Source organism: Cygnus olor, chromosome 2 (genome assembly GCF_009769625.2).
Source record: "Cygnus olor isolate bCygOlo1 chromosome 2, bCygOlo1.pri.v2, whole genome shotgun sequence".
Classification (NCBI taxonomy): Eukaryota; Metazoa; Chordata; class Aves; order Anseriformes; family Anatidae; genus Cygnus; species Cygnus olor.
This window is the reverse complement of record NC_049170.1, coordinates 131196155-131215583: the sequence shown is the minus strand read 5'-3', so window position 1 is coordinate 131215583 and position 19429 is coordinate 131196155. Positions and strand designations below refer to the sequence as shown.

The following is a 19429-nucleotide window of genomic DNA, read 5'->3' as shown; positions in this document are numbered from 1 at the left end:
AGTGTATCATGAATTGCCAGTTACTTACTTGTTGATAAGCCAGTAAATCACTCAGATCCCAATTTGATTTAAATCACATGAACTAGGCAGGTTTTGCCTGCAATATACACCAGACTGAACAGTGCTGCATTGGCAGCCTTTGCAAGTCTCTGCAATCGGGACAGATGTGAGAAAATATGACAGCTACGTGAGATTAGACTTGTGATACTTAGCATTACTTCAGATGTCTAAACTAGTCCCTGCTCTTTAGTAATCTATTCCCTATACATGCCTACGTCCTTCTCTCCTGATGGCTATACACACATGGGGCATGCGTACATACTGAGCAATTCCTTGGTATTACATGATGAAGCCTTACGCTTTACAAACTGACATGATCAGCTGCCCAAGCAATGGAAATCTTTCCAGACCAGATAATGAGCAATGGTCTTAAGTACTGCACCAACACTTTATATGTACGTGTGTACAGGTGTATACATGAAATGCAAGATACTGTACACGCACTTAGTTTAAAGGAGATTCTCATATTCATAAGAAAATAAAACATTTTATTTACTTAAATTCATCATTTCCTATAGTATTTTTTCTTTTTACAAAGACTCAACCCTTTCACCTTTTAACTGAGATCTAGAAAACGAGAAATACACAATTCTGAAACGTTGAAGAGATCTTTTGCAAAGGAAAAAAAAGTAGAATTTTTGGACACACTGAAATAAAATAATCTCTTGTAACACAAATGCTGTGTGCAAATGAATGAAGCTCAAACACTGTTGCATACACTCTGCTTTCTATCCTCTCTCCCCCCCCCCTTTTTTTTCTAAATTAAAGCCAGATTACCTTTGAAGAATTATTGAATTCTAAGCTGGTGTTGAAAGACTAATACATCAAAAAGTGTTTCCAACAATCTTTGCACTCGCTAAAGAGAGTACTGCATCCTAATGATGGTGTAAGAAGAGCATGTAAAGTTTTCCCTAATAGGAAAATAATACAGGTAGCACAAGTGTGATGAAAAATGTTTATTTACAGGATATGTATATGTTAATTTTTATTCTTTATTTAATATTTCCCCTTTGTAAAGCTATCCAGGTTTAAAATGCCCAAGCCTGTTAAGAGAAGAAAACATTCTCAAAATAAATAAGAATCAGGAAATAAAGTCAGCTACAGTACACCATCTGCTTCCACAGTCCTCTTGTAAAATGTGTTTGAGTTAGTAGTTAATTGCATTTACAATAACACATTGACACTATTCACTCTAGTCTGCTTATGTGCTAAACAAATACCATCTTGGCATGAAGAGAGACATATGTTCAAAAAATGAAAGAAGCATTTGTCACAGCTTCATCTGAATTTACACAGGAAAGAGCCACCTCCTCAGCTGAATTAAATCCCTAAAACTCCTTTGCTTTTGAAGAAAATCAGTCATCTACTGTCTCTCAAACAAATACAAGAAACACTCCAGTTTTGGGGGTTTATACTGTATTTTGATTTGTGTACATGACTACAGTATTTCTGAGAATAGCTTCACCATGAAGGTTAGACCAGACACGTCCTAGCCCGTGAACTGGTATGTGACTGTCCTCCAGAATCAGCAGCCACTACATGCCAGCTTTTAGAGAAGCTCACCTGAATGACCATGTTTTTTATTCCTCATCCTCCACAAACTTTGTTCTTTAAGTGCCTGGTCCGAAGTCAATAAGCAGAAGGATCAACATGTGGCCAAAACACTGCCAGAGGTTAGCAGTCTGACACTCGTTTGCAAAGGAGAAGGCCTTCCCTAGAATTTCTTCTCCCCTGCAGGATGTTCACATGGAAAGTTCTTGCATAAAATCCTGCAGGTACACATTTTCCAGAGCAGACTGAAAAAATCACTTTAAAATGGAAGCCTAGACACCTATTTTGGTTAGGCTATAGAACCCTTTAAGTACGCTAAGCATTGGAAAACTACTAATGCGACCAAGAACAGATGCTATAATACAGTTTTCCAGAGCTAAGCACAGGACTATGTTGGCGTGGACTTACATTAAGAAATACAAGATGTGTCCAGAAGTACACTGCCAGTCAGCCTTGCAGACTTGCTAAATCAGTGTATACTAACACTTTCTGTACCAAATTCAGAATTGTATACACTGCTTCAACCTTGAGAATGGGATTTCAGCCAACAGGACTAGGGAATTGATTCTAGATAACTCTGAATATTTATTATTTTATTAAATATGCCCATCAAGGAAGTTTTCAGCTGGCATCTTATCCTGAATTTCAGTAAGCATTAAAACTGAATGACATTTTGTTAGTGTTTGGTTTCCTACTGAGAATTCAAAATACATTTTCAAATTTAAGGAAGTGCTTTAATTTTTGTTTTAAACAAAAATGGAATACTTCCAGTTTTTACTTGACTCCCAACAGAAAGGGATAATTTTCCTGGTACCCCCAAACTCCGTAGTAGAATCAGAAACTTTTTTTCTCCACAAGTGACAAGGCTTAGTTCTTCTTTCAAATAGATGTAAACAAAAAGCAATTCCACTACAAAGAATGAAGTCCTGAAAGTTTTACAATGTGCTAGTAAATTTTGTGTTTCATTCACAGAACTCAACTCAACAGGCTGAGCACACGAGAATACCATGTCCATAAACACACATTAGCTTATGCTTAACCTAAAATACAATAGGCTAGAGCCTATTGTAGGCTATGAACACCCAGCAAATCACAGGCTAAAGCCCCACAGATCAGTCTTCTGATGCTGTAGATCTACAGAAACCAAGTCTCCCATCATTCCCCAAGTGGTTCAATCATATATATATAAATTAATTTGAAAATAAGAAATTAAGATCAATGTGACTCTGCTTCCCACTTTCCTTGGAACTCCAGTGTTTTACTACATCCTTGTGATTTATAGCAAGCTACTAGCATAGAGCTTAAGTCTTACTTAATAAAATTTCTTTGTACAAAGCAGCATATCATTTTTTTTTTTTATATGTGAACAGTGATTTCTCCCTACATATAGTAGTTCAGCACTCAGTGGCATTTGTTCCTTAAGCTAAAAAGCCATCAGTTGGACAATAATATTACAAATTTACAAATAATTTAGAATCAGCTTTTAAACAGAGCTAAAAAGGCATTTCAAAGACAACACATTGATAGTTTCCACTCAGAAACCAAATGCTCAGAAATGAAAATTATTTTGAAAATGCAAAATTAAAAATTGTGTTATTAATTCCTTTGAGAATGGGTATTTTCATACAAAGTAAAGACTCACCCCAGAAAGTCATGGTGGAAGACAGAAAGGCTAGATCTCTTCTGGCTTTTTGACAGGGTTAGTGGAAATCAATTTTGTTTGTCAGGGATCTATAAAATCATAGTCATTGTCATAGCAAAGCTGTTATTTAACCAAGTTGGAAATAGTTTGACACATGATTCAAGTAGACCATATACATGTGCATAGGATAGTGTTGCCAAAGTTAAAACAATAACAGAAAATTAATAAATTATCGCACTTCAGAAGATCTACAGAAGAGTCTCCGCTTAATATCTAGGACACCACAAGGTGCTCCAGGCAAACTGGATAAATCTCCATGCCCAAATGAATGGCCGTTAGCTCTTGGGTGCAAAGGACGCATATAAAGCTGTTTTGGACCCTCTAAGGATAGGGCTTTGACCAATTATTTAACTTTTTCATTTCAACGATGCATCCAGTTTTGTGCACAAGTGAGGCACAGGTCTCACCAAAACCACAAGACGTAACATAATAAAACCTGATACTGACAGCAAAACAAATCTCTGGCCTACACTGAAAAAAAAAAAAAAAGAAAGAAAAAAAACACTATGGAGGTTTTGGCAACTATTATTTTTGTTTGTGTTTAAACTAATTTTGAAATATGGAAGTCACACTTTTAGCAAGATTGGCCATTAAAAAAAGTCCGTATGAAACACAACCACACTAAATTTGTAACTATTACAAATTAACAACAGCATTATAGCTCTTTGCATCTTTACTGTAATGTTCCATGCCATAAAAGCACCATGCTCTTATGAAGCCCAGGCAGCTAGATGTTTCATATCATCTTCATCCTCCGCTCTCTTCCTGGTTGATGCTGCACAGAAAGAGATTAACAATAATCATCAACTAATAGCAGCAGAAACAGAAACATTTTATTTGTTAACATTAGGACTTGTATAGTGCTCAGTTTGAAGATCTCAAGTCACTTTACTGAGTAGCAAGCTAAATGTAGGTAACATAGTGATGATGCTGTGACTACCGTTAGCTCACTGTGACTACCGTTAGCTCCCACCGTTAGCTCACACATAACCCTGATGTTAACAATTATAGGCCTGATTTACCTCCTACTGAAAGACTCCCACAGAAAATTTATTTAACCTGTACACAGAGAGTAAGCACACACCACAACATCGCCAGTTCTCTCACATCCAGGTCCCTTCCAACCGCTACAATTCTGTGATTCATTCAAGCAGGCATGAATGACCTGCCCCTTGCCAGCTGTGCATCCTGCTACCTTTCCAAATAGTGCCGAAGGGTTCTGCACGTGCAGGTCCAGTCTCAACATAGAATCAACACATTTTAACAAGAGTTACCATTTATTAAAAGGGAAAAAAGTCCTGAACTTACATTGCTCGGGTAGTATCTGTGACTACTCAGATAACTGCTATGGTCACAACAGCAGCAATGCCCAGCTCCGTTCTAGGTCCCACACATGCTTTCTCACTTTTTTTTTTTTAATCCAAATCTCCTATCGCACATCTTCATGTTACTTGAACTAAAACCTCATATAAACAGCCTTCATTCAGCAACCTACAAACTACATGCCCTACTGCCCAGGTTCAGCCTTTGGCTCTCCCCAGCTTTGTGCTGTGTGCGTCAGGATTTGCGTTACTGGGTGGCACCACCCTTGTGTGTATGTTTTACAGCAGCCAGTTGGCTCCTGCCTGTGGCAGCCCCACTGCTGGGAACCACCATCTCCAGGGAGATGGAGTACCACTTCTTGGGGCTAAAGATGGGAGAAGGACATGGGAGACCCTGGGTCCAGTCCCTACTCTGCAAGTGCCACTGGCTTACTGTGCAGCTGGAGAAGGTCATTTGTGCCTTGTTCCACCTCAGTTTTCCCCATCTCTAAAATCAGGAGATTAACGTGCATGTCCGATTAGAAGCATTACAGAACCATTAACTGTTCATATTTTGTCATTTCTGTGTTCTGTAAGCATACAGTTACAGAAAAGATTAGCCAGTTTTACAAGGCCTTAAACTGCGTAAACGTAGCTAACTAATTTTGCCTGAAGCAGTCATATAGAGAGATGAGGTAGCAAATCTGAGATAGTGAGAAGCACACGGAGATGGCCTGGGTTTAATAAAAATGTCAGCTGGCACAGCTGGCTCTGGAAAAGAATGCATGAACAAGCCGTAAGTGCCCAGACTGCAATTTGCACTGAGTTTTCCTAAATCCACTTTTTACTAGCTATTCTACAGTTTACATAAGTAGATGAGGCCACGGTCCCAGTTTGAACATTTTAAACTGCTTCTCAGGGATTTAAGTGTTGACTGCCAAAACACGCATAAAAGTCTTCAGGATGAGCTGATCTAGGTAACCTGTTCTGCAGCAGAATGCACCACGGAGCTCATGCTGCGTGCGTGCTATCCTTGCCACCAAATATTTATACTCTTTTTACAAGCATCCGTATACAGCAAGTCTTTCAGTTGATAAAGAGCAACAGGGACACAGTGAGAGACAGAGTTAAAAGTTGACTGTCTCTGGCTTAATTCAAAACAAACAGGGCAGAACTACAGCAAATCAAGACTACTGCTTAATGCCAGGAATGTCTGTTCTATAGAAAGAAAAGGAATGACAGACAGTATTTCTTTAAATTTGTACTTCCTGCTACCTCATTCATCTCTACTTAAAATACCAGTGGCAAGTATCAAATTACTACTCTATAAAGCTGAAACTTCCTCATGCAAACATTTTGAATCTAGGTCAGGCTCTAATTAAAAAAGACTGAGGATTTAAATTGCCAGAAGACAAAAAAGATCTCCCCATTCCCCAGCGACCTATCTGATCCACATCACAGTACATGAAAGTTCAAGCCCCCTGAATTTGCTTCCTCTAATCTACAGAAAATTTGGTCCTAAATACTTTCATACAGCAAATTCGAATTCCACTTTGCTTTTTATAATACACATATGCAAAAATTAGGATAAGAATTCTATAATGCTTTAAAAATTAAAAGAGCTAAATACATATCTATGATTCATTCTTCCCCTCCTCCTTCTCACAGCATGGCTTAGTAAAGAGAAACTTGAAATGGAAAGTAAGCAGTTTACCAGGGCGAGAAGGTAGCGAGGTGGATGGAACACTTGGCAGTCTGACATCTGCCATTCTCTTGTTCATTTCTTCTTGCTCCAGTTCTTCTAATTCTGCCATCAACTCATCCTAAATTCAAGGAAAATGTTAATAAATTCATTGTCCTGACAGCAATTTGAGTCAAGAGCACTTGTAACCACTATAAAGCAAAGCTTTACTGAAATAACAGCTCATGCTTGAAAACAAAGTTAGAAGTCAGTCATATCAAAAGTCAGCATATTGCAAGTATAATTTTCACCAACTGTGGGGAAAAACAGTAAAACTTAACCGAAAGTTTAAACAAGGACAATGAAAGCTAGAAACAGGACAAGGAATAAAATTAGAAAGAAAAATGCCAGTGTAGTTAGTATTCATGTCAAAATCAAACAGAGGAAAAAGTCCAACTGCCTTCATCATTTTTTTTCCAAATCTAAAGTCTGTACATTTTAAGCAGATTCTAATTATAGTGTGTGACTTCTCCCATTTTAAAAACCATACAACTTCCACTGGGTATAAGACAGACTGTCATTAAGTGTTGTGCTTCAGCTCTATCACACTAAGTCCTGGATTACATCTAATTTCAAAGCAGCACTGATCTCGTGAGCCCTGTTACTCACTCTTGAAGCACGTAACACTCTTGGGCTTTTAGCTGCAGAAGCTAACTTGGACATACGATCAAATCTCATTGTATAATACTAAAAATAAAAATGCTTTACATTTTTTAAAAAGCCAAGGACTTATTCCTTAGTCGGAGTTTCCCAAAGAAAGGAAGCTAAATATCAATCACAGTATAGAGAAATAGATCTTTGCCACATTGATAAAATGGTTCAGAAAGAACCGCTGTTGGGCAAATGTGGCTGGGCAAAAGAGTGGCTGGAACAAAGTGAGATCTAGGGTTCAAAATGGGCTTTGCCTACCCATTTATACCTTGCTTATCACCAATGTAGACGTTAAAATGATGATTATGTAGCCAGCACAGGCCTACCTAAGTTTTTCTTTTATATATACAAGGCCAAAAAAGGCTACAGTTCACAAGTCTGACCTAGTTCACAATGCAAGCTCTAGAATATCATCTAAAAATTTCAGCATCAGGTCTGCACCTGAAGATGTTCAATCGATGGCAGCTCTCTCAGAGACGTGCAGGGTGGGGCCCCATGGCTGTCTAACGCATTTAGTTAGGTGCAAAGGTATCTGTACTTTAAGTACTTCAGTCAGTGGTGTGAATATCATCTTCAGAAGGTAGTGTCCAAGCTGTTGTAGTCAATGGAAACAAGTATTCCTGAAGACCTCTAGACAACCATCTAACCCTTTCCAACACCAAATTAAGCCTCAGCAGCCTCTGCTGAATACATAAAATATCAAGGAGGTAGTATCGGCCATGACAGGCTCTTTATTAAATAAAAAAAATAAATTAAAAAATAAAAAATATAGAGAGAGGGAGAGAGAGAGAGAGATGGAATAGCGGAATAAACAGTGGCCATGGTCTTTAACATAGTGATACAATGGCTAGAACATTAGTTCTCAAAGTGGGAGACTCAAGTTTTAAGTTCTCCTCCTCCTCAAGCATAGATCTAACTTGTGTTTCCCATAACTCAGGAACTGCTGTACAACTAGGCTGTGGAGTATTGTAGTAGCTACAATAAATAATCCCCTTTCTCCTCTTGAACTTAGGCCAAAAAGGAAGCAGAGGGCAAATACCATGTGGAGAGGATCAAAACTCTCAGGGTCTAGACTTCACCCACTGGAATGTGTGTATTTCACATCTGAGTATCAGAAAACATGTCTCCAGGCAAGGATTCACCCAAGAGCATCCTACTTAGGTAGGTTGGAGCTTTTTTTTTTTTTTTTTTTTTTTTTTTTTCATTCTTCCTTACATATACCGTGTCATCCCAGGGAGAAAGAACCCCGTGTTTACATGTCTGTTTTGAGCAGTATAAATTACATGTTTCAATGACCTCCTTACACCCATGGCACACATGTAAAGAGGCAATCAAGTGCGTGGTCAAAAAATTCTTCAAAATAAATAAAAACTAAGCATCCTCCTCCAACACAAGTGACCTCAAAAACTAGGGATTAAGTCACAAATTCTGGCACTCTTAAACTGAAGTGGTATGCAATCCAGGCTTCCCAATGACTGAACAAGTACGGTAACTATTAGGCTCTCATGCAAAAGTAGGTGCTGGTACAGTGATAGCCCATGTGACAGTGGCTTATTTTCCCAGAACAGGAAACACGTCCGTTAACTTGGACAAACAAGCATCTCTTAGAAACTTTCAGGTCAATCTGCAACATCATTACTGAGTCTAGACTCAATAAGTTAAGCATGGATGAAAAGAAAGTGACACTGTTCAGGATGGCAGTATGTTTTTTCAGTTGTCTGAAGACCAGTTTATACCAGATAAATCCCATTCCTTATATCAGTATTGATTAAATGTTTCTTGAAAAGTTGATTTTCATTCAAAGTACAAAAATAGAAAAGCAGATAATAGGGAGAAAAATACAAAGAATCACTACTATTTTCAAAAACTCCAAAGGATAACTTGTGAATGAAAAGGCAAAATATTAATCAAGCACAAATATATAGCATATGTATTTTTCTCTATTGTCCATTTGGGTATGTAAGAATAAATTAATTGGGAAGGGTGGGAACTGTTTGATTCTTTAAGGCATTATTCATATGATTCCTAGCGCTTGGTCATTTTAACACACAGTTAAAATACAAAACCAAACTGTTTGTGATAGTGGGTTTGAACCTCAGCTCTGCATCCCACAGACTGTAGGATGTACAGTCTCGTATACTCATATAAAGTCTCTTTGCATGTACTCTGCCCTTGAACACTATGTCCTCCTTAGATACACAAAATCAAGTCCAGCAATATTGGATGAAAGCTACTGCAACAAGTTTCCAGAAGGTCCTAGATACCTTTTTTGAGAGGTTTTCAGAAGAAAAGTGTTTGAGGACAGAATTCTTGTTGCTTCTAACAGCAATTATTTCTACCTCATTAATTTATTTCTGTGGAAAATTTGGAAAATAATGAAAGGACCAGCATCTCCAAGCACAAAATAAAACCCCTTAAATTTGGCCCATATATTCAAAATTGTGAATGGTAGCCAGTTCACAGTGTAGTGAAAGGAATATCACTATGCCTATTTTGAGTACAACAAATTATATGTTGCAGTGCCCCTTTGGAGAAGTACAAATTATATGCTTTAGTGACCTCCTTCCATGGTACAATGGAAAATACTACAATTGAGAATACTAACTACAGGAATACAGCTAAACCCCTCATTTTCATTTTATATATTTAATTCTTTTTTTTTTTTATAAATATATAAATAAATATAAAATGTGCTAGATACGGTAAGCTAGAACAATGATTTCTCAAAAGGTGAGGATGTGAAATTGCAATCTCTGGAACAAGCCACTGCACCACAAAATAACTATTTTATAGTCAAAACTCCCAGTCTTTAGTAAAGTACTAACCTCATCAAACTCATCACCAAATCCAGCTCGGTTTGAGATAGCTTCTGAAATTTCCTGAGCAACATTTTGCTGGTCAGTGATATCTTGCATCAAATCATCAATTTTGTTCAAGTCCCTGGCAAAATAACAAAGTTTTTAAAGGTACGTAAATCAAATCCTACAGAAGAGGCTCAGAAACAGCTGAACAGACCCTATTTTATTTTAAGCCCATGGATGTTTAAGTGATAGAACTCACATGGAATAATTTCCCCTACCTAAACCTTAATATTTCCTGGCAAGCTTCTGTATGTTTTAGCCACTCCAATTTCTTCCACTTTGGGATTATAACAAAAGTCATAATGCAGCAGCCTGTCCCTCTCCCCACCTCTGTGCTTCTCACAGATCCATCGGCCAACAGTCACATTCTCTAGGCAGACCATATCTCCTTCCCAAGGTCAGCATCTTTGTTAGATGGATCTTTTCTGATGTTAAGCATTCATCAGAACTAGGGGGAGCTTAACAGGACCCCATTTAAATGCTTCCCCTTATTGTTAACTACAGTATTGTTTCAATTCCTGTTTACTTCTGCCAGAACAACCTTTCTGATTTAACTCTGTTTATTCAGGCAGGAAAATGCCCCATGAAACAATATAGGACATATAAAAATAATACACTCACGCAAAAAAATTACCTTCCCTTTTATTCAAGTCCAGTTAGTACTTTGAATCACAGTCTAGCTTATGGATTTTGAAGAAGTACACAGTTTCCTCAACTAAGTTTTCTTCTGTAAAAATTGAGGGCAGAAGCCAAGGCAGATTTAATAAAAACTGGTACCAGCTGGATCTCCTAAGGTAGTTGGACTTCCTTCTAGACTTGCTGTTAAGAAAAGGTATTTTTCTGCCAAATACAACATTACAGCACCAATAGCATTCCTGACATTAAATGCCTGAACCAAAATGAAGTCAAAACTGGCTGACTTGGTACATAGCAATGAAATAGTTTAAAAGCTACTGCCAAGCTCATCTTGAAAGCTAGTAGAAAGGACTTACATATTTTCATGTACTTTCTTCATAGCTTGTGCAGCATAACCCATATTCCTGAGCACTTCTGTGTTTGTGTGTGAATTTTCCAGCGCCTCTCTCTGGAACTCGATGGTTGAGAGCGTCCCATCAATTTGATTCAATTGTTTCTCATATCTCTTTTTCCTCTTCAGTGCTTGTAAGGCAGCTGTAATGCAGAGGAGCACAGTACACTGTGTATTTTCATAGCAAAACACAAGTACAAGTACTTCATTAACAATACAACCTGGAGAAGTTATAATTCTCACCCTCCTACCTTACTAGTAGAAAGGCAAACTTTGACCACACCAGACCACCAACATGCAGTTTGCATGAACAGGGAACCTCGTTTAGATTAACTCCTTTTAGCACCACAGGGAAGAGCAGCTTCTTCCTCCACTACAGGAGATCTTGAATTCCATCCTGTGCACATGGGCAAAACAGGGAAGACGGGAAAGGAAAAGAAAAACATCAAAGAGAAATCAGAAAGGAGGACGTGAGAGAGAATCAAAGGAAGAGGTTGCAAAACCTGAGTAAAAACTAAGAAAGACAGAGCAAGAAGATCTGTCATGATGACCACATCTCCATGAATACTGCTTTCTAAGTTTTGTTGCAGCAGCAGAGTGTCAAGTATAATGGAAAGCCCAAATGACCTAACCTCGCAGGTGGGTTAGATCAGAGGAAGGACTCCTCTGGCTTTCAGTTGTATTTTCCATAACAGTCACTGAGGAGCATGATCTTTAATCCTTAGAACTTGAAAATATATAGAAGATACATAGCCTTTGTAAAGGGCCACAATAAAATGTAGCAACTCTTGATTACCTCTGTAAATCAGCGAGATTACTGTTTTGTATTTGATAAGTTATAAGCAGAATACTTTGCCCAGAGTAAATCATTACCAGCATAAATGCATGTGACAAGCAGAAGGAGAAAGGCTTTCACTCGGTCTCTGTGTGTGGAACACACAATCTTGCCACAAGTATTTCCTGACCTCTGTTCTTTCCAAACTGTACACGTGCCAGGCAATAAAAAAAAAAAAAAAAAAAAAAGAAAAAGAGAGACTGAGTTAACCCATTGTTTTTTCAATGCTAATTAATACCTGAATCTTTCTTCCTATCTCTTGCTTTAATTTTTTAATCAGGTTCAGAGCCAGGAAGCAACTGCAGCCCCCCATACTTGAAAAACAGATAGCAGCAATTACTGTGGGTGTCCTGTTTAAACGATTACCCAAATGCAGTAACACTGAATCTAGACAATAGGGTTTCCAAATGAAGCTAGGATCCCTCCAAAGAGGGGCACTGACTTACAGTGTGTAGCTACATACTAAAATACTGACTGCTTTTCTGACAAGTGTTTGAATCAATAAGGTCACAGTTGCTGCTCATTAGTCACACAAGGACAGATATTCACAGAGACTTTGAAATACAGAATGTCTTTAACACCTGTAGTGACAGCAAACCACAACCCCAATAGATAAAACGGTATTCAAATTGAACGTTTTCCGAGCTTTTGGGGCATGCTCTCAAGATTTGCAGTCCTAAGCACCAAATACAGTCTGGGCAGTGAGTGGACTGAGAGCAGCCCTGAGGAGAAGGACCTGGGGGTATCGGTTGATGAAAAACTGAACATGAGCCAGCAGTGCATGCTTTCAGCTGAGAAAGCCAACCGCAACCTGTTAGAGTGAGTCCAGGGGAGGACCACAAAGATGCTCAGAGGGCTGGAGCACCTCTCCTGTGAAGATAGGCTGAAGGAGTTGGGGTCGTCCAGCCTGGAGAAGAGAAGGCTCTGGGGAGACCTTACAGCGGTCTTCCAGTGCCTAAAGGGGGCCTACAGGAAAGCTGGGGAGGGACTCTGTGTCAGGGAGTGCAGTGATAGGACAAGGGGGAGTGGATTTATACTAAAAGAGGGTAGGCTTAGATTAGATATAAGGAGGAAATTCTTCACTCAGAGGGTGGTGAGGCCCTGGCACAGGCTGCCCAGAAGCTGTGGATGCCCCATCCCTGGAGGTGCTCAAGGCCAGGCTGGGTGGGGCTTTGGGCAACCTGGTCTGGTGGGAGGTGTCCCTGCCCATGGCAGGGGGTTGGAAGTAGGTGGTCTTTAAGGTCCCTTCCAACCAAAAGCATTCTATGATTCTGTGAACATTTAAACTATGAAAATATGCCTGAACCCCAGATGAAGTCATGCAAATGGCAAATGTAAAAATTCTAATTGTTGTGGCAATTCCAAAGTATATCAATTTGACTTAATCCCAAATAGTCTTTCTACCTACTTATCTTCCCTCCTTATATATGGTTATTATTGGTACTGTTATGACACCAGACACTTCCTTCCTCAGCTTCAATTCAATCAAAATTTGATCCTGTATTCTTAGATTAGGCCAGATATTCCAGGTAAACTTAATGTTCTGAATTTGCATAAGAGTGGCTGTACCAGAGAGGACTGCAACACCCTGTGGACAGAGGAACTCTAACTGGGTGGTGCAGAAAGGCTTCAACTGAAAGAAACAGCTACCATGGAAAAATATTTCCAGCCAGTCTTTTTCAGGAATGGGGCTCTGTGATGGTGCTGTTCTTATCAACTGCTCAAAGAGAAAATGGACTTCCTCAGTTACATGCACAGCAGTTGTTTTCAAAATCCTGAAGGTTCCTGTATAAATATTTAATTAAACCACACCCAAATTAAGAAACCTCAGAAGAAGGTCAACTATGAGACTTCCCCTATTCATAAACAGCTTTTCCTAATTATTGTACTGCCACATCATTTTACTTAGTTCTCTTGAGTTTTACCAGTGACTTGTAGAACAAAGCACTTGATAGCAAATCAATTCATACTCCTTTCTTATCAAGCAAAGTATAGTGTGGTGTAGGAATATCTTATATGATTTTTTCATTTATATTAAAGGAATCCCTTTCCTTGCACAGTCTATTGCAATCATAGCTCCCACAGGTGAGAAAGGAGAATTTCCTTGTTACTTGCAGTCTGCTTTTTTTGTTGTTGTACAGAATCAAAGTGAATTTCATTAATAATAAGTGCTTTTCTACTGTGTATACACTCATTTTAAAGTGTGTGCCAATTCTCAGAAGAACTACATCTAAATGCTACAGAAAAGCTATCACAGAATAACCACACTGAAAGACAGCATATTATTAAAAAAAAAAAAAGAAAAAAAACTGAGGGGAGAACATCAACTTACTTCACTGAAGGTCTAAGAATGGCACTGAAAGAAGGCATGCCCATTTCCAAGATTTCAGAAAAGGAAGACAGCCCAGGTAGGAAGAGTCTAAGCAGGGGCAGAGTCTGAGGAAGCAAGAGGAATACCCATTTAACCAAGAAGAGGTAGAGGTCTTCCCCAGGAAAACAAGTCATCTCAGACATTCCCAACGTTGTGCTACAAAGAAGCAGATTCAACTCCTGTATTTCATAATTGAGCAGTCAGCAATTGCTTGAGCTTTAGCACTTTTCTTGTGCTCTACTTCCAACTCCAGCAAGCAGGATAGAGCTCATAGATTAGGAGCCACTGTTTTTAAACTGAATTTTTATTTTATCTTCAAGTTAAGCGGCTGGAACAACAGTAGACTATGATGTCAGTTTAAGCACATGTATTAAAGAACCACTGTTATTAACATACAAACACATTTCCAGAGTCACCACTATACTTATGCTTTAGTAAGGAAGGAGAAATGACCAATCCTGGCCATTTCCGGCAATGGCAATAGTAATTCTGACCACACTGAATATCCAGGTTTCTAAAACAAAGAACAAAAATAGTGACAGAAAGAGTTGGGCACCTTCATCACGGTCTCATGACAGATCAGAATAAAATGAGAAAGCACAGTGATAATTAACACCTTTACCTGTCAAGCCCACCACCACCACTATCTATCAGCACAGGAATTGCTCATCTCATATTATGAAGTAGAAATAAGAATGTTATCCAACAGACCTTAAAATTCCCAGGGAAAAACTGGTTACGTATTCAGAAGACATAACATCACTGAAAATACTGGATCTCATCCTTGGATACAGTTCACAAAACCTCTCCTTCAGTCCCTGTAAAGGACTGACGGATTACAGAATCTGATCTCACACTAGCAACAACCAGAAGAAATGCTGCTGAGGCCACAAAAATCATACCACCTTACATTATCAGCATTCATAATCCTTAAAAACTCGTGGGGGAAGGCATATACAGTTAAAACTGAGGCAGTAATTCATTAATAACGATGCTCTTGACTCATTTTAACCATTCCGGCTGGCAGCAAGACACTTTAAATGCGATCAAGAAGAGCAGAGAACAATGGCTGTAATTCACAGAACAAAGATGTGCTTAAAGGCTTCCCCATATCTCCCTGCCTTCAGTCCCTACCTGTCACACACCCCGCTACAGGGATGACAGCCCTGTCTGTGTCACCATGCAACTACTGCATCACTCTTTAGTTTCAGTAATGTTCTGGGTACAACTAGCTCATTGAAAAGGAATGCTACATGGCTACACCAACCCTGCCCAAATGCACCACACAGCATACTTACAGCACCTACTTGCGAAAACCTACTGTTATCCCAACTTTTTGCATAGGTTTTGTCCTCAGTAGTATTATGTGGCTCTCCATGGTTAAGCTTTATTCCTACTCTGGATGGGAAAAACAAACAAACAAAAACTATGGCTTCTTTTAACTTACTTCTAATTTCTCTTCATTTAGCGTTTTTTTTTTTTTTTTTTTTTTTTAGGATCTGTGAAAGATGCCAGGCTGAGACAACATGCACATTTATGCTATTTTCACAAGCACAGATGCACTTCAGGAAACCCATTTCCTTTATTTCCTTTTAAACAGAGTTCTCACACAGCAAACTAGGAATCAAAGGCTTAGTGTGTGTGTATGGGGTGTGAGATGGGACGGGAAGGAAGATTCAAAAGCATAGGGATTATTGTAGGAGAGAGTAAGAAATAAAAATAAGGCAGCTTTTGAAGAACAGAGGAAAAACATTTCCCAGGACTACCCTGTAGTAATATTTTCTTGTACTTTGTGCTTACCCATAAATGCAGCATTGCTGATAAACTTGCTTTAAACAAATAAGCAAAGAGCCACTATGGTCATTGTTCAGTCAGCATGTGGAGGCAGTACCCTTCCACATGCTAAGTGAATGACCACCATGAAGGTGGGAAGTTTTGGATGAAAACACTTCTCTACATGGTGATCTGCATTGTAATGGCTATTGTCCTAACCCACAGCCATAAAGAAACCTGCTATTGTCATTACTAACCTGGATATGGTGTTCTGTAGAAGCACAAAGAAAACATAAGAGCCTGCATCTACCTAGCACTAGCCCCAGTTTCTTGCTTCAAGCCTCATCAATTTTGATATTTGGGATCACTTTGTCTTTTAAGGTTTCCTGCACGACCTTCACAGTAGTGAAGATGAAAGGCCAATTTGCTGCTGGAGTTAGCAGCTATGCACTTGACAAAATCAATCAAGAGATACCCCAAAAAATACAGCAAGAGATATAAAAAAAAAAATACTGCTTATCATGGTATAACCTCTGAAAGGGGAATTCCAACACAAATCACTCTTCAGAAAATCCTGAGGTAGTCTAGCTACCGTAAAATATTAATAGGGAATACTGGAAATGTATCACCCCCAAAGCATAGCTAATTTCAAATTAGGCACAGGAACTACAGAGATGCACACTCCACAAAGGAGGAGCCAAAGATATTTAAGTGATGTTTCATGTGTACTTGCATAGCTAATGTGTTACGGCTTTAAGTCAAGTCTTCTGATGTCACATGAACCCATCCAAGAATCATTTGAGCTCATGAAAACTTGCTAGTCCTTGAAGATAATTTCACTTGTGTCAGTGTAACTGACTCACACTCATGCGCCTAAAAATCAAATGAGATCATACTAATTTGGTGCATTTTCTATACCTGGATACATCCTGTTCTGTCCCAGACACTCCCATTTTAGGTTCCACAAGCTTCTCCACAGATGCAATTATGGAAAGAACATATCAAAGATTAACCACCAGGTCCTTTTGAAATATTTGTTTTAACAAAGCAGTGTAAGTTAAAACTTTTATTCTCTCATTTGCATGTATGTTTACATAATGCTACTTAAGGCTAGTACAGCTTTCTTCAGAACTACAGTATGGTAAAGCTGCTAATACATTAATCAACAGTGATTAAACTAGCACAAATGTCGTATCAAATGAGGGGTATCCTTGGGGAATTAAGCTCACTCACTAGCCTGCCAAATTCAATCATTTCAGCATGGCAAGGTGAGTTTCTCTTGTTTCTCATGATTGTAGTTTCATCATCCAGTTTTGGCGTTAAAGCCAATTTTTTCATTAAAAAATTCCCACTCTGTACTTATTGCCTTGCTGTCTCTTTACTGTCCTTAACTGTAGGTCACTGTGCAAATGACAAGAAAGGAAAAAAAAAAGGGAGTTATTTTTAACCACAATCAGCCCAACGATCCAGTTTGTAGCACAACTCTGCAAAACGCTATATAGATAAAACTAGGGGTATTGCATACTGAGCATAGCAGTGGACACAAACACCTGGGCGAAAAACGTCACGTGTCAAATGCTGCATGCTTGAAGCACAAGGTGATAGGCTAACACCTGGAACCAGCATAGGCCAGCCAGGTTAAAGGGGAATCCTAAAGCAGATCCACCTTCTCCCAGTAATGGGTCCTCATTGCAGCCTCTGCACCTTCACAGGTGTCCAAGCTCTTTGGCAGCTGTGGAGCCAGAGAAACTTAACCTACTCTGGGTAAAAATAACGTAGCTGAAAAACCAAGCCATTTTAACTCTGCATCTCAGCTTTCTAGAACACACCCTTCAGGGAGCTCTGTCAACAGAAGGGAGTAGCATGGGGCAGGAATGAGGCAGGAAACACTGCTTCTTCCTGCAGCAACACCAGCCTGAAGGGCAGACTTGGCATCAAGTTCTACAGTAGCGTGTCTGGACCTTGGTAGGAGTTGCTACAAACACCAGAAGGAGCCTGATCTCTTGAGTCAGCCCGCCACTCGTGCAACTGCAGGGTGACCCAGCTCTGGGAGCCATCCGGTCACTTAGTCCTGCAGTAGAGCTGCAGCTGCGTCACCTCCCTGATCTAAATCGCTGGGCCAGCTCACAAGTGCCAGTGCCTGCACAAAGGAACAAGAGACGCTTGAGCTGAAGCCAGAGAAGTAAGGAGTTTGGGGCCACGACAACCCAAAACGTGACAACCCGACAGCTCACGTGCTGCAGACTGGGTCGGTTGCTGAACTGGCTTTACTCCCTCGGACTGTTTGTGCCTTAAAGTCCCTACTGATGTTTTTAAATCCTAACTAAATGCTTTTTGCTAATGATTAGTAAGTATCTATGCTAAAGTATCACAAATACCTTAAAGGGCTAACCGGAACACCTTTAAAGTGCAGCTCCTCACAAGCTCTAAATTACATGCCATTAACTTTCTTAAAGTATCCGGCAATAGAAAGAAGGCATGAAGGAGCTAGTTTCTTGTTACATTGTGAATCTTGAATTCAAAACATTTTGCCTCTGTTTTGAAGCATTCAAGGGACAATAAATCTCAGAGCAGACAAACAGGATTCCAGGTGACTTTAGGAAGTAATTATCCTGCTTCGCAAAGGCCTGTATGTCCCTAAGACACTGCCTACCTGCAGTTTCAATCATTTGCTTCCCAGAGATGACAATATTGGTGTAAGCAAGATCCAAACCTTATTATCCCTTAGTACCCTCTCCTCAGAAGCACAGGACCAGCAGCAACTACAAATACTCTGAACCTTTGTTTTTCAGTTTTATCACATGTAACTTGAGCCAAAACATTTATTCACTGTGGTCCTCAGTTGCCAGCAGTCCATTCTCCAGCTCTCCCAGTGGGGATAACGTGAATACCACCACGAATTTACACGAGATCCTCGCGTGCCTCAATTTCCCACTTATCCACACTACCAGCGCTCAGCATCCCCGCTGTGCTCCCCTTGCTGTGCCGAACAGCACCTTGCAGCACCATTTATCCAGCTGGCACCTGCGGCGAGTGCGGTGCAAAGCACAGACACAAGCATCGCACAGCGAACCGCAGACCTGAAGTTAGTTACAAGTAAAGAGTCCTGTTATCAGCCTGCCATAACACATCCACAGTGCATCAGGCACTAATAGATGCCCGTGACACCCACGATTTAAAGCCTCGTAAGCCACCAAGGTCTCTCCTGAAGGGCACAACCCGGGCTCTCAGGCCAGCAGAGAGGCTCCCCTCTCCCGGGGCTCCCTCACCTCGCTTGTTCTTGGTGCCGTGCTGCCGGGCCGCCTCCAGCTCCCTCTCGATGCGCGTCTCCAGGTACTGCTGCTTCTTGCTCAGCATCTCCTCCGTCTCCCGCAGCCGGGCCAGGGCCTCCTGCGGCGTGGGCCCCCCGCGGCCCTTGTGGGCCGCAGAGCCGCCCCCCTTGAAGAACTTGGAGATCTTGCTCATCTCGGCGGCCTCGGGTCGGGTCGGGGAGGACCGGGGCTCCCCGCTGCCGCCGCGGCGCTTCCGGAGCTCCGCACCTGGCGACGGGGCGGGG

General features: G+C 40.2%; 1 protein-coding gene across 1 annotated transcript; it reads right to left on the bottom strand.

The window, feature by feature from the left end:
• Window positions 1-1003: 1003 nt before the first annotated feature.
• CHMP4C (charged multivesicular body protein 4C) lies at window positions 1004-19338 on the bottom strand. Its single transcript, XM_040546172.1, has 5 exons — window positions 19143-19338; window positions 10860-11037; window positions 9832-9946; window positions 6329-6437; window positions 1004-4088 (listed from the first exon to the last, which is right to left on the bottom strand). Exons 1-5 carry the CDS (start codon window positions 19336-19338, stop codon window positions 4024-4026), a joined length of 663 nt encoding a protein of 220 aa, XP_040402106.1. The 3' UTR covers window positions 1004-4023.
• Between the last annotated feature and the right edge of the window lie 91 nt (window positions 19339-19429).